Source organism: Trichomycterus rosablanca, chromosome 1 (genome assembly GCF_030014385.1).
Source record: "Trichomycterus rosablanca isolate fTriRos1 chromosome 1, fTriRos1.hap1, whole genome shotgun sequence".
NCBI lineage: Eukaryota > Metazoa > Chordata > Actinopteri > Siluriformes > Trichomycteridae > Trichomycterus > Trichomycterus rosablanca.
In genome coordinates this window covers 87,031,372-87,048,871 of record NC_085988.1, presented here as the reverse complement: position 1 = coordinate 87,048,871, position 17,500 = coordinate 87,031,372, and the positions used below count along the sequence as shown (strand labels likewise).

Below are 17,500 nucleotides of genomic sequence, written 5' to 3'. Positions count from 1 at the left end.
TGCTCCTGTCAGATGTGACGGGTCTGGAGTAATTGCAACGACAAGAAATCACTACAGACTTTATTGAAGACTAGAGCGGATAACAACTCTATTATTATTTAATTGTTTATTTATCTATTTATTACCACTGTATGACTTTTAGATCATTCAATTCTGTGTTTGTATGATTTGTGTAAATCGTGTATTTATTTAAAGTATCCTCCAGACCACCCAAGAAGGATGGGCCCTGTTGAGTCTGGTTCCTCTCAAGGTTTCTTCCTGTAATTTTCAGGGAGTTTTTCCTTGCCACAGTCGCCCTCGGCTTGCTCAACAGGGGTTTTTGTATCTGTTGGTCCTGGATTTTGTAAAGTTGCTTTGAGACAATGTATATTGTAAAAAGCGCTATATAAATAAAGTTGACTTGACTTGACTTGACACACACACACACACACACAACAAACTCATAAATAAACAACTCTGTCATTCTTCAATAATAAATAAATGAATGAATGAATGAACTTAAATTGAGGGGGTTAATTAATGACTGATCAAACTGATGGATGAATGGAAGCTGAATGAATTATTAAATGAATAAATGGATGAAAAAAATCTATGAGCTGATGGATAAATGAATGGATGGATTGATCAATAAATGGAGGATGAATGAATGAATTATTAAATAAATGAATGAATCGATGAATAAATAAATGGATAAAAATAATTGGATTGATTAATGAATGAATTGAGGGGTTGATTATTGACTGAACTGATAGATACAGTGGGGTCAAGAAGTATTTAGTCAGCCACTGATTGTGCAGGTTCTCCTACTTAGAAAGATGAGAGAGGTCTGTAATTTTCATCATAACTACACTTCAACTATGAGAGACAAAATGAGAAAAAAAAATCCAGGAAATCACATTGTAGGATTTTTAAAGAATTTATTTGTGAATTATGGTGGAAAATAAGTATTTGGTCACTAACAAATAAGCAAGATTTCTGGCTCTCACAGACCTGTAACTTCTTCTTTAAGAAGCTCTTCTGTCCTCCACTCGTTACCTGTATTATAGGCACCTGTTTGACCTCGTTATCTGTATAAAAGACACCTGTCCACAGCCTCAAACAGTCAGACTCCAAACTCAACCATGGCCAAGACCAAAGAGCTGTCGAAGGACACCAGGAAGAAAATTGTAGACCTGCACCAGGCTGGGAAGAGTGAATCTACAATAGGCAAGCAGGTCGGTGTGAATAAATCAACTGTGGGAGCAATTGTAAGAAAATGGAAGCCATACAAGACCATTGATAATCTCCCTCGATCCCGTGGGGTCAAAATGATCATGAGAACGGTGAGCAAAAATCCCAGAACTACACGGATGGACCTGATGAATGACCTGCAGAGAGCTGGGACCAAAGTAACAAAGGCTACCATCAGTAACACACTACGCCGAGAGGGACTCAAATCCTGCAGTGCCAGGCGTGTCCCCCTGCTTAAGCCAGTACATGTCCAGGCCTGTCTGAAGTTTGCCAGAGAGCATATGGATGATCCAGAAGAGGATTGGGAGAATATCATGTGGTCAGATGAAACCAAAATGGAACTTTTTGGTAAAAACTCAACTCGTGGTGTTTGGAGGAAGAAGAATGCTGAGTAAACACCGTACCTACTGTGAAGCATGGGGGTGGAAACATCATGCTTTGGGGCTGTTTTTCTGCAAAGGGGACAGGACGACTGATCCGTGTTAAGGGAAGAATGAACGGGGTCGTGTATCGTGAGATTTTAAGCCAAAACCTCCTTCCATCAGTGAGAGCATTGAAGATGGAACGTGGCTGGGTCTTCCAGCATGACAATGATCCCAAACACACCGCTCGGGCAACGAAGGAGTGGCTCCGTAAAAAGCATTTCAAGGTCCTGGAGTGGCCTAGCCAGTCTCCAGACCTCAACCCCATAGAAAATGTGTGGAGTCCGTGTTAGCCAGCGACAGCCCCAAAACATCACTGCTCTAGAGGAGATCTGCATGGAGGAATGGGCCAAAATAGCAGCTACAGTGTGTGCAGACCTGGTGAAGACTTACAGGAAACGTTTCACCTCTGTCATTGCCAACAAAGGTCATGTTACAAAGTATTGAGTTGAACTTTTGTTATTGACCAAATACTTATTTTCCACCATAATTTAAAAATAAATTCTTTAAAAATCCTACAATGTGATTTCCTGGATTTTTTTTTCTCATTTTGTCTCTCATAGTTGAAGTGTAGCTATGATGAAAATTACAGACCTCTCTCATCTTTCTAAGTAGGAGAACTTGCACAATCAGTGGCTGACTAAATACTTTTTGGCCCCACTGTAAATAAATGAATGAACAGGTGAATAGATGAATGAATGAAAGCTTCACCTCTCAGTGGGTTCCCGTAGCTCTCGTGTAGTTTAAACTGGATCTTTTTTACATACGCCGACATGTCCTGTTACACACCAGATACATGTTACACACACTCTAACACACACTAACACTAATATATACACACTCTAACACACACTGTAATATACACATTAACACACACACACACTAACACTAACATATACACATCGTAACACACTGTAATATACACACACAACTACACTGTAACACACACACACACACACAGTAATACACACACACTATAACACACATACACAAAGGCATACACATACTGCAACACACTGTGACACACACACACACGAACACACACACACACAGTAATATACACACACAGTAATACACACACACTGAAATATACACACACACACACACACACACACACACAAACACACACACTAACACACACACACACACAGTAATATACACACACTAACACACACACCTCATTTCTATAGGGTTTAACATAAACAGTCCACTGATGGGTGTGTCCGTCCTCCTCTCTCTTCTTCCCAAAGTAGCGAGCCACGTTACCGAACACGATGGGCTTCACGATCGTCACTCCCTACACACACAATCAAACTGTTATTATTATTACTCCCAACAACACTGCTGCACCTGCTACACTCCCTACACACACAATCAAATACAATCAAACTATTATTATTATTACTCCCAACAACACTGCTGCACCTGCTACACTCCCTACACACACAATCAAATACAATCAAACTATTATTATTATTACTCCCAACAACACTGCTGCACCTGCTACACTCCTACACACACAATCAAATACAATCAAACTATTATTATTATTACTCCCAACAACACTGCTGCACCTGCTACACTCCTACACACACAATCAAATACAATCAAACTGTTATTATTATTAATCCCAACAACACTGCTGCACCTGCTACACTCCCTACACACACAATCAAATACAATCAAACTGTTATTATTATTAATCCCAACAACACTGCTGCACCTGCTACACTCCTACACACACAATCAAATACAATCAAACTGTTATTATTATTAATCCCAACAACACTGCTGCACCTGCTACACTCCCTACACACACAATCAAATACAATCAAACTGTTATTATTATTAATCCCAACAACACTGCTGCACCTGCTACACTCCTACACACACAATCAAATACAATCAAACTGTTATTATTATTAATCCCAACAACACTGCTGCACCTGCTACACTCCCTACACACACAATCAAATACAATCAAACTATTATTATTATTACTCCCAACAACACTGCTGCACCTGCTACACTCCCTACACACACAATCAAATACAATCAAACTGTTATTATTATTAATCCCAACAACACTGCTGCACCTGCTACACTCCTACACACACAATCAAATACAATCAAACTGTTATTATTATTACTCCCAACAACACTGCTGCACCTGCTACACTCCCTACACACACAATCAAATACAATCAAACTGTTATTATTATTAATCCCAACAACACTGCTGCACCTGCTACACTCCTACACACACAATCAAATACAATCAAACTGTTATTATTATTACTCCCAACAACACTGCTGCACCTGCTACACTCCTACACACACAATCAAATACAATCAAACTGTTATTATTATTACTCCCAACAACACTGCTGCACCTGCTACACTCCTACACACACAATCAAATACAATCAAACTGTTATTATTATTAATCCCAACAACACTGCTGCACCTGCTACACTCCTACACACACAATCAAATACAATCAAACTGTTATTATTATTACTCCCAACAACACTGCTGCACCTGCTACACTCCTACACACACAATCAAATACAATCAAACTATTATTATTATTACTCCCAACAACACTGCTGCACCTGCTACACTCCTACACACACAATCAAATACAATCAAACTGTTATTATTAATCCCAACAACACTGCTGCACCTGCTACACTCCTACACACACAATCAAATACAATCAAACTGTTATTATTATTACTCCCAACAACACTGCTGCACCTGCTACACTCCCTACACACACAATCAAATACAATCAAACTGTTATTATTATTACTCCCAACAACACTGCTGCACCTGCTACACTCCCTACACACACAATCAAATACAATCAAACTGTTATTATTATTAATCCCAACAACACTGCTGCACCTGCTACACTCCTACACACACAATCAAATACAATCAAACTATTATTATTATTAATCCCAACAACACTGCTGCACCTGCTACACTCCTACACACACAATCAAATACAATCAAACTGTTATTATTATTAATCCCAACAACACTGCTGCACCTGCTACACTCCTACACACACAATCAAATACAATCAAACTGTTATTATTATTAATCCCAACAACACTGCTGCACCTGCTACACTCCCTACACACACAATCAAATACAATCAAACTGTTATTATTATTAATCCCAACAACACTGCTGCACCTGCTACACTCCCTACACACACAATCAAATACAATCAAACTATTATTATTATTACTCCCAACAACACTGCTGCACCTGCTACACTCCCTACACACACAATCAAATACAATCAAACTGTTATTATTATTAATCCCAACAACACTGCTGCACCTGCTACACTCCTACACACACAATCAAATACAATCAAACTATTATTATTATTAATCCCAACAACACTGCTGCACCTGCTACACTCCTACACACACAATCAAATACAATCAAACTATTATTATTATTAATCCCAACAACACTGCTGCACCTGCTACACTCCCTACACACACAATCAAATACAATCAAACTATTATTATTAATCCCAACAACACTGCTGCACCTGCTACACTCCTACACACACAATCAAATACAATCAAACTGTTATTATTATTACTCCCAACAACACTGCTGCACCTGCTACACTCCCTACACACACAATCAAATACAATCAAACTGTTATTATTATTAATCCCAACAACACTGCTGCACCTGCTACACTCCTACACACACAATCAAATACAATCAAACTATTATTATTATTAATCCCAACAACACTGCTGCACCTGCTACACTCCTACACACACAATCAAATACAATCAAACTATTATTATTATTAATCCCAACAACACTGCTGCACCTGCTACACTCCCTACACACACAATCAAATACAATCAAACTATTATTATTATTACTCCCAACAACACTGCTGCACCTGCTACACTCCTACACACACAATCAAATACAATCAAACTGTTATTATTATTACTCCCAACAACACTGCTGCACCTGCTACACTCCTACACACACAATCAAATACAATCAAACTGTTATTATTATTACTCCCAACAACACTGCTGCACCTGCTACACTCCCTACACACACAATCAAATACAATCAAACTGTTATTATTATTACTCCCAACAACACTGCTGCACCTGCTACACTCCTACACACACAATCAAATACAATCAAACTGTTATTATTATTAATCCCAACAACACTGCTGCACCTGCTACACTCCCTACACACACAATCAAATACAATCAAACTGTTATTATTATTAATCCCAACAACACTGCTGCACCTGCTACACTCCCTACACACACAATCAAATACAATCAAACTGTTATTATTATTAATCCCAACAACACTGCTGCACCTGCTACACTCCCTACACACACAATCAAATACAATCAAACTGTTATTATTATTACTCCCAACAACACTGCTGCACCTGCTACACTCCTACACACACAATCAAATACAATCAAACTGTTATTATTATTAATCCCAACAACACTGCTGCACCTGCTACACTCCCTACACACACAATCAAATACAATCAAACTGTTATTATTATTAATCCCAACAACACTGCTGCACCTGCTACACTCCCTACACACACAATCAAATACAATCAAACTGTTATTATTATTAATCCCAACAACACTGCTGCACCTGCTACACTCCTACACACACAATCAAATACAATCAAACTGTTATTATTATTAATCCCAACAACACTGCTGCACCTGCTACACTCCTACACACACAATCAAATACAATCAAACTGTTATTATTATTACTCCCAACAACACTGCTGCACCTGCTACACTCCTACACACACAATCAAATACAATCAAACTGTTATTATTATTACTCCCAACAACACTGCTGCACCTGCTACACTCCTACACACACAATCAAATACAATCAAACTGTTATTATTATTAATCCCAACAACACTGCTGCACCTGCTACACTCCTACACACACAATCAAATACAATCAAACTGTTATTATTATTAATCCCAACAACACTGCTGCACCTGCTACACTCCTACACACACAATCAAATACAATCAAACTGTTATTATTATTACTCCCAACAACACTGCTGCACCTGCTACACTCCTACACACACAATCAAATACAATCAAACTGTTATTATTATTAATCCCAACAACACTGCTGCACCTGCTACACTCCTACACACACAATCAAATACAATCAAACTGTTATTATTATTAATCCCAACAACACTGCTGCACCTGCTACACTCCCTACACACACAATCAAATACAATCAAACTGTTATTATTATTAATCCCAACAACACTGCTGCACCTGCTACACTCCTACACACACAATCAAATACAATCAAACTGTTATTATTATTAATCCCAACAACACTGCTGCACCTGCTACACTCCTACACACACAATCAAATACAATCAAACTGTTATTATTATTAATCCCAACAACACTGCTGCACCTGCTACACTCCTACACACACAATCAAATACAATCAAACTGTTATTATTATTAATCCCAACAACACTGCTGCACCTGCTACACTCCTACACACACAATCAAATACAATCAAACTGTTATTATTATTAATCCCAACAACACTGCTGCACCTGCTACACTCCCTACACACACAATCAAATACAATCAAACTGTTATTATTATTAATCCCAACAACACTGCTGCACCTGCTACACTCCCTACACACACAATCAAATACAATCAAACTGTTATTATTATTAATCCCAACAACACTGCTGCACCTGCTACACTCCCTACACACACAATCAAATACAATCAAACTATTATTATTATTACTCCCAACAACACTGCTGCACCTGCTACACTCCTACACACACAATCAAATACAATCAAACTGTTATTATTATTAATCCCAACAACACTGCTGCACCTGCTACACTCCCTACACACACAATACAACAATTATTATTACAATTATAAACACACACGTGTTAACTGTAAATATACATGTGATAATCCCAACAACACTGCTGCACCTGCTACACTCACCACTATATCAGTAGCATGTCAGTGTCAGCGGTGAGAATAAATCACCACCAAAACATCATCTGCTCAGTGCAGCTCTACACCTGAGGTACATAAGTAAGGTACTGTAGTGTGCAGATGGGCTACAGTCAGTAATTGTATACTCACAAGGTTCATCTGTACTCATAATATAATTCATAAATGTAGGCAGTAGTTAGGTGTTCCTAATAAACTGCTCATTCACTCGAAAGGAGCTAATGCTAATGCTAACTACCCGCTCCACCGCGCTGAGCTGACTATGCTAAGCTAACAGGCATTGTTTACCTTAACGCGACCACCAGAATCAGGTCCGAACTCCGCCATATTCTTGAACATAGTATAATTAAACTCTCCAGTGAATAATTGTATTATGATTCTATATAGAATATAGAATAGAATTATAATATAAAGGCGTCAGTGTGTGATTGTAAAGAATAAAGCTCCATCACACTCAGTATTAGCACCGAAACACTGTGTGAATCCAGCAGCAGCAGCGCCAGTACATCACACTTCAAAATAAAAGTTCTGATCTACGAGAACATAATAAAGCACTGCAAAAAGTAATAATGATAATAACAATAATAATATAAGTCATTATTATTAGTAGTAGTATTTCATGCCATTTTCATGTTTACCGCAGCTTTATCCTGGTTAGGGTCGAGGTGGGTGATATTTTTTAGGAATCACTGGGTTCAATGCAGTTACAAACCCAGTACATTTATTTATGTATTTATTTATTTATCTGTTTATTAGGATTATAACGTGATGTTTTACACTTTGGTTCCATTCATGACAGGACAGGTAGTTACTGCTTACACAAGATTCATCAGTTCAGGTTTAATATCAAACACAGTCATGAACTATTCAGTGGAACCGATTATCTATATTTGTTATGAATATCATTCAGGCTGCATTTTCATAAAATCTGTATAATTAATATGAATTTAAATGATAAATCTTTAATGATAGATTGTACAGTGTACATCACAAAACATTGACGCAGTGCTAATGCTAAATAAACTTTATCAACTACTATAAAATAAACAGGTTTACCAATAATAATAATAATAATAATAATAATAATAATAATAATAATAGTGATATTAATAATAATAATAGTAATAACAATATTAATAATAATAACAATAATAATAATAACAATAATGATGATAATACTACTAATAATAGTAATAATAATATTAATAATAATAATAATAATGATTATGATAATAATAATAATACTAATAATAATTGTAATAATAATAATAATAATCATAGATTTAAAAACCTGCACAGGCAATTTATACTGTACACAGTACAGTACTGAAAGCCACATAACACCAGTTCTGTAACTGTGTTATGTTTAAATATTTTTAATTAATTACATACTTTGGTGTAAAATGCAACAATAAGACACTAAGACACGAGTTACAAACACTAAAGCAAGTATTTATTTATAACAGACTCACAGAATAATACAAAAGAGGACACAAGCACAAACCCCCACAGGAACAATTTTAATAATAAAAAACTAATAAAAAAAACTCTTGTGTAAATTACACAAACACCCAAAGTGATGATATGTACTATATACTGTGGCGCCGGCGAGCAGGAAGGATAGCGTCAGGGCCGCGTTCATTCAGTGGTTTAGGGACAGACACCCATTCAGACACCCATTCAGACACACATACATTCATACAACAGACAAACATATAAGCTACTTACCCAACCCTCACTGCAGCCACCCCACTCCCAACAACGGAATACACGGCTACGGTGAGCTTAGACACCACTGCTGCAAGGCTTTCTGGGTAAAGCCTGTGCCGACGCTACACTGCCCCCTCCCTAATGGTCAACCGTCCCGGTGACCTACTCACCAGCGTCCACTGGGTGGCTCCTCGGCCAGACCGCACCCCATTACACTGCCGAGCCGCTCTTCCACCCACTGCTGGACCGGGCACCTTGCCCCTACAGCCACCTGGGCTAGCGCTCTCAAACAGACCGGACATATTGGCCCACTGTACCACCAGAGCCACCCAAATGCCACAATCCCACTTCTGACACCAATGTGGCGCCGGCGAGCAGGAAGGATAGCGTCAGGGCCGCGAGTGAGCTGCCTTTGGCAGTTCATTCAGTGGTTTAGGGACAGACACCCATTCAGACACCCATTCAGACACACATACATTCATACAACAGACAAACATATAAGCTACTTACCCAACCCTCACTGCAGCCACCCCACTCCCAACAACGGGATACACGGCTACGGTGAGCTTAGACACCACTGCCGCAAGGCTTTCTGGGTAAAGCCTGTGCCGACGCTACAATACTTCTGAATGTGACCAGTGTGAGATAAATATATATATTAAATTATGGTTGCAAACTTTCAGAACTGGAAATAAGGAACACCCTGGGATGGTGGGTTGGCAGATGGCGGGTGGGGGTGGTATGGCAGGTGTTTACCTGAGCGGGAGCGGTGGGGGGGGGGGGGGGGGGGGTTATAAAAATATAACATATCTTACACCATCATAGGAACATCATCAAAATGTTTTATTTAAGCTGTTTAGCATAAATTATTTTCATTCTTTATAATAATAAATCAGAACCATATTTTAGGCAAAACAACATAAAGAACTTCATGTAACATTTATTCTCAATAGTTCATTCATAGTTTCCTTCTGTTTCATACACACTTCACCCCGTCTCAGTCTAATCTGCAGCGTTTCTCTCCCACTGATAAAAATACGGAACAGAGCGCGTCCTGTATCAGTTCAATACGGAACAATTCTGTATTTTACGGGACGGTTGGCAACCCTATATAATATAAAGGCGATAATGCTAATGTGCTAACGTAAGATGCTAAATAAAGTAAAATGCTAATCGTTAACGCTAACAAGGCTAAGCGCAATTGAACACAAGAACTAATAAACGGCAGCGCTGCTATAATAATTAAACACTGAAATAAAATAAATCACAAAAATAACACTGGAGGTTCGATGCTGAAGGGAAGTAAACTTTTTATTATTATTACACATTTACACTAGCTGTTTATTTAGGTTTATATTTTAACGAGCAGCCTCATGAGCTTTAGTAGGTGTTTCTGTGTTTGGTAGCAGTTTCTTTAAATCAGGTACACTGTGATAACAGCATGACCACTTCCATAACCACAAACAGGAGGGCATCAAACCAATCAAAAGCTTGACTGATTTAATTGTGATTAAACTAAACTAAGTACAACATCAGCACATTAATGAAGGTTTTACTCAGCACATTCAAAAAATCCTAAAATTCAACTTTCATGTTCTTCCAAATGACAGGCAAATTAATTATGATCCCTACAAGCATCGGTTCGCTTCCAAAGGAGGACGAGTACACGTCCGTACAGGCATCGCACTGGACTGCAGACAGGCAGATGAATAACCGGACGCATGGACACCCTAAACTTCTACCTGGCACAAGCTGCACATGACCTGGTCGACACTGAATCCTTCACTAATAGCTGCATCGAATTTAATCGCCCACTTTGGCTGATTAGGTCTCATCGACAAAATAAACAAACCTTGATTTATAAATCCACACTCTGACCAGCAGGAACAAATGGAAACTGGATTTGGGGCGGTGGTAGCTTAATGGTTAAAGCACTGGACTCTAGTCATTAGAAGGTCGCTGGTTGGCAGTGTTGGGCCCCTGAGCAAGGCCCTTATCTCAGTTGCTTGCACTGTATTCAGTAACAATTGTAAGTCACTGTGGATACAAGCGTCTGCTAAATGCTGTAAATGTAAATATTTAGTGGAACCGACTACGCTTGAAGTGAAATGTTGCTCCAAATAAAGTTATTGAACAGATGTGGTTTTGTGGGAACCCTCTTACTCCACCCTTATTATAATAAAATCAGTGATAAAAAGAAACAATTCACAACAAAACTCTTGAATTAGGAATCCAGAACTAGTGAGTGAAAATCCAGCGTAACAAAATCAGCCTCCAGGATTTGGGTTCTTTTTTATTTTCCTCCTAAAACACAAATACAAAAATCGACAATTATAATGTACTGATCTTAAAAATATCTTTAAAAAATAAACAGGTTTATAATAATAAATAAATAATTAAGGAGGAAATGATGGAACCTGTTTGGATTTGGAGAGTGTCATAATCAGAGTTTTGAATAGATGAGAGCTGAAGAGATGCATAAGTACCGTCCTTATCTGCATCCTTCAAAACAAAGAGAATAATAATAATAATAATAATATAATAACAATAATAATAATAATAATAATAATATAAACAATAAGAATAATAATAACAGTAATAATAATAACAATATAAATAATAATAATATAAATAATAATAATAATAGTAATAATAATAATAATAATAACAATAACAATTATAACAGTAATAATAATAATAATAATAATAATAATAATAATAATAAGAAGAAGAAGAAGAAGAAGACCTTTTTTTTTACATTTGTTCTATATTTTAACTTGTGTTTATGGTAAATTAACGGGTTTTTAACGGTATTTAACGGGTTAAAGCAGTAGCATGAAAAACTCACTTTAGTTTTTCTGGATCTGAAAAAGAACACAACAATTTAAACTGTTTTTATGTTCAATAAAATACAGAATTATAAACAATTTCTTGTCAGTCCAACATCGTTCTAAAAGTTTTGCTCTAATTTTATCATCAACCAGTTAAAAAGTAAAAACCTCCTGTTAAACACAGATTTTGTGAGAGTGCATATAAATAATTCTGGATAACTAAAGATTTATTCATCTACAATCCGAAATCAGAAAAAGTTGGGACAGTATGTAAAATATAAATAAAATAAAAACACAGAGTTTCTTACATTGACTTTTATTTGATGTCAGACAGGATGAAGCTGAGATATTTCATCTTTTATCTGCTCAACTTCATTTATTTCATTTATTAATAAACATCCATTCCTGCATTTCAGGCCTGCATCACGTTCCAGAAAAAGTTGGGACAGTAAAGCATTTACCACTTTGTAACGTCGCCGTTCCTTTTCACCACTTAAAAGAGGTTTTGGCACCGAGGAGACCGAGTGATTTAGTGTCGTCGGGGGGTTGTCGTCGTTTCAAAATCCTCCACACGTTCTCTATTGGGGACAGGTCAGGACTGCAGGCAAAAAATACACGTTTCCACTGTGTGATGGTCCATCCTAGATTCCTCCGAGCCCAGAGAAGTGGACGCCGCTTCTGGACATGGTTAACATGAGGCTTCTTTTGTGCACAGTAAAGTGTTAAGTATGATTAGTGCAGTAACTCTGTATTGTAGAGCTGATAAAGGTTTGATAAACTAATCCCTCACCCATGTGGTTATATCAGCTAGTGTTGAGTGGAGGTTCTTGATGGCGTCTGAGGGATGGAGGATCACGAGCGTTCAGATTAAGCTGCAACCTCGACCTTTACACACTGAAATTCCTCCTGATTCCTTGAATGGTTTAATGATATTCTGCACTGTAGAGGGAGAACATGCAAATCCCTTCAGATCTTTCTTTGAGGTTCATTGTTTTTAAACATTTCAATCATTTTCTTACACATTTGTGGACAAACTGGATCCTCTGATCATCTTTACTCATCAGAGACTCTCAGCCTTTCCTGGTGCTGCTTTTGTACCAAACCATGATCACAATCACCTGTTTAACATCACATCATTATTTAGTGTTTTCAGCCCTAAATCGCCCCCGTCCCAACTTTTTTTGGAATGTGTTGCAGGCCTGAAATGCAGGAATGGATGATTATTAATAAATGAAATGAAGTTGAGCAGATAAAAGATGAAATATCTCAGCTTCATCCTGTCTGACATCAAATAAAAGTCAATGTAAGAAACTCTGTGTTTTTATTATTATTTGTATTTTCCATACTGTCCCAACTTTTTCTGATTGGGGTTGTATATTTTAAACTCTACACCCTGAAATGAGCATCATTTTCTCCTAGGCACAAGTGTGTTGATTGTGTTTTACATGTGAGGTGAACGTGTGTTAAATATTCAGTATATGGTGATTATGTTGATTTACTGTTGAGTGTGTGTTTAGCGTTTGTTTAATCCACGTTGAGTGTGTGTTGAGAGTGTGTATTAAGTGTATAATGAGTTTGTGTGTTAAGCGTATGCTGACTGTGTGTGCTGTGTGTGTTGAATGTAGTTTAAGTGGGTACTAAATGTATGTTTAATCTTAGTTGACTGTTACAATGTGTTGAGTGTGTGTTAGGTGTGTGCAGAGGGCGCTAGTGAGTGAATGTATTAAGCATGTGTTAAGTGTGTATTGAGTGTGTGTTGATTGGATGTTGGCTCTCATGTTGAGTGTATGGTGAGTGTGTGCTGAGTGTGTGGATTGTGTTGATTCTGTGTTGAGTGTATGTTAAGTGTGTGTGTTAAGCATGTGTGTTGACTGTGTGTTAAGTAACGTACTGTTTTAATTTGTAGATCAGAAACCCATTCAGACACAGGGAAAGAACCAGCAGAACTCCAAGAACCGGTGCAGAGACTGTGGAGAGTAAAAGTGCTTCCATCATGCTGAGCAGAAACGGTTTCACCACATTATATAAAGTTTGATTATTATTTGATTAATGAGAGTTGTTAGCTTAGCCTGCTAAAAGTGACACGTACAGGTGAGGCAGATTAGCACAAACGCTTCATGTTTATGGAGTCTGAGACAAGAGCTCCCGGCTATAGCCCCCAAGCAAGCTATTCATATCAAGCATTTGGCAACAACTTCCCCTTTTGCCACCCAGGGGCCAACAGAACACATGAGTTTTTGTGCAGACGGTTCTGGTGGCCTTCAACAGACCGTGACTTGCAAGAGTACACTGGGGCTTGTGAGGTCTGTGCCCACAACAAAGAACCCTGAACCTCTAGCATTTACTTCCTATCCAGACTTGCCACTGGTCCCACCTAGTGCTAGACTTCATGATGGGGTTGCCCCCTCCCCACTCCTTTAAGGCAGCACTAGGGCTGGGCGATATGGATCAAAAATAATATCTTGATATATTTTATCTAAATGGTGATATACGACATATATCTCGATATTTTTTCATCCCATAAGGTAATAACAAAAAGACACTTCTGAGACAGAGCTACATGTTCCAAATTTTTACAGGCACTTTAATTAACATTCAGCTATAGATGAACATAAGAAATTGCTCAAAAATAAACTATTGGCATATATTAAATAATAACGCTCAAATAAAATAATGTTCTTTTCCTGCAATACAAAAGACTCACAGCTGTGCAATTCAAATCTAAACAGATACAGATACAGAGAAAAAATAACAATGACTTGCACTTTTTCTCTCATAAGGCACAGCACGGGTATATGAGTTTTGTAACGTGGTTTGTTTCGGTGCAGGAGGCTGGGGAAGCTTCACACACTCTTCGTACTGCACTTTATGGCGCTGTTGTAGATGGTGGAAAAGATTAGTAGTGCTCGAACCTTTTGTCTGGACGTGTTTTCGGCATTCTCTACAGAATACATCATTCTGCTGCTCATCTGACACTTTGAATCCGAACCGTCTCCAAATAATTGAGCCATTATTTTTCTTTTTACTAAGCAGCTCCTCTTCGATACCTTCTGTCATGTCTTTATCCGTCTCCATGCTATCGCTGCCTGCAGGACTTACTGGTGAATAGTGACGGGTCGTTCGCGAATTATTCGATTCTATTGAACGGCGCTTTGAAATTAACAAAAGGAACCGAGTCGCGTCTCTGGGAGCCGTTATAATATATTTTTATTTCTGCGCAGTTCTTATCGGCTGTAATCCACCCATTCAGGAATCAATCAGTCATGATAAGAGCTGTTTAATGTCAATCCAAATCCAAAAACACTTTCAGTATCGTGGAGAGCGAGCGAGAGACACAGAGAGAGAAAGAGAGAGAGAGAGCCGTAACCGAGCTACAGATAAACCATACAGACAATGAGCAGTGCTAATAGTATAATGACAATTATAAAACGGATAGTTCCGGTCCTAAAATCTGATTGGCTAAGCCGCGTTCGAAGCCGTTGTAAAATCCCCGATAAACGTGCACCTACGACCACCTCACATCATCCCATATTAATACGCCACTGAATAGAATAAATTAATGCTATTTTCGCCCTCATGTTGCCTAGCAACACATTTAATCGAACTATTTTGCGTCGCGGAAGAATGCTTTATTGTAAGTTTATACACAATAAATACATTTATGAATTAAACATTGTTGTATTTATTATATTTTATGTTGACCGCCGTTTTATAAAAGCAATAAGCCACTCGAGACCGTGCGTTACTGCTATGATTTTATCACAGGGAAAGAAGTTTTAGGCACTCCGCTTCGCGTCGTGCCAAAAACGTCATCCCCGTGCTAAAATCACAGTAATGCACGGCCTCTCGTGGCTTATTGCTTTAATAATTGAGAAATAAACTATAAACTTATGATGTTAAATCTGCTTCTTTCATGGTGCGTATGATTAAAGCAGAAACAAACACAGTCACATCTCGGCACAAGAGAGGATTTTTCTGAAACTTAATGCAACCACAGTACGTCTCTTCCCTGTAGTTTATTTTGTCCTTTTGAAATAAATGTTTTTTTCTCATGTAAGTGTTGTTTGAATTATGCGAGAGAGGCGGGGCAAGGTGAAGATGTGCAGAGACAAACTGGGAGAAGAGAAAGGCGAACTGTCGGATCTAACTGGAACGCAGCATCTATATCGATATAAACGATATTGTCTTATCTTATATCTCATATAAAAATATATCAATATATCTTTAAAACTCGATATATCGCCCAGCCCTAGGCAGCACTGTTATTCTAGTCATAGTAGACAGGTTCTCAAAGGCTTGCAAATTCATCGCTCTGTCAAAACTCTCTTCAGCCAAAGGGACCGCCGAAATCACTCTGGATAAGGTCATCCGTGTCCATGGACTGCCTCTGGATCATGTTTCTGACCGAGGGTCTGAAAGACTTTTTGTAGACTCCAGGGACTTCATCACAATGTCCCTAGGACTTCATCCTCAATTCAACAGGCATATGGGGAGGGTCAACCTGGTCAAACAGCTTCTTTGGGCAGAGTATGCCAACAACATTATGGCACTCCTCTGTTGGTATGTCCTGTGTTAAGTGGCAGTTTGGATATAAACCTCCCTATGTTTCTGAAGCAGGAGTCAGTCCTCAGTCGCTAAGGTAGTTGGCCGGAGTGCGTTATTTCTTTGCCTCTTCTCTTACGTGAGCTCTTAATCCTTTAATCCTTGGGTGTGCTTACTTCCTCTTTACAGAAACCATTGCTATATTCAGCCAATTTGGACATCTGGACAACAAGGGTCTTGGTCAAGGAGATAGAAAATAACAACATGCTCAAACTAACAGTCCTGTGGAGAGATGGAAGAACCTGTTGGATGGACAACCATCTCTGCAGCACTTCGTGGATCAGGCATGAATCTCCAGTTGAGTAAAAGATGTTTGACAGACCACTTTGAAAACATCTACATGACATGTAAAGAACTCTGGGAACATGAGGTTCTCTGGTCTGAAGAGATTTAAGATGAAACTGTTTGTGCAGAACAGAAGCTTGATGTAAAAAACAGGCTTTGCACATCACCTGGTGAAACACCGTCCCTACTGTGAGACATGGTGGTGGTAGCATCATACAACCCCCAAATCAGAAAAAGTTGGGACAGTGTGGAAAATGCAAATAATGACTAGCCCTAAATTACCCCCGTCCCAACTTATTTTGGAATGTGTTGCATGAAATGCAGGAATGGAT

The 17,500-nt window shown here is 38.3% G+C and overlaps 1 protein-coding gene across 1 annotated transcript in view; it reads right to left on the bottom strand.

The window, feature by feature from the left end:
- The window catches only part of yeats4 (YEATS domain containing 4), a 13,799-nt gene extending 5,572 nt beyond the window's left edge, over window positions 1–8,227 (bottom strand). Inside the window, exons 1-3 of the mRNA XM_062997327.1 lie at window positions 8,029–8,227; window positions 2,830–2,949; window positions 2,364–2,430 (exon numbers count right to left, since the gene is read on the bottom strand). Of these exons, the coding sequence (XP_062853397.1) occupies window positions 2,364–2,430; window positions 2,830–2,949; window positions 8,029–8,079 (238 nt within the window). The 5' untranslated portion in view covers window positions 8,080–8,227. The remainder of the gene's footprint in view (window positions 1–2,363; window positions 2,431–2,829; window positions 2,950–8,028) is intronic.
- Window positions 8,228–17,500: the final 9,273 nt, after the last annotated feature.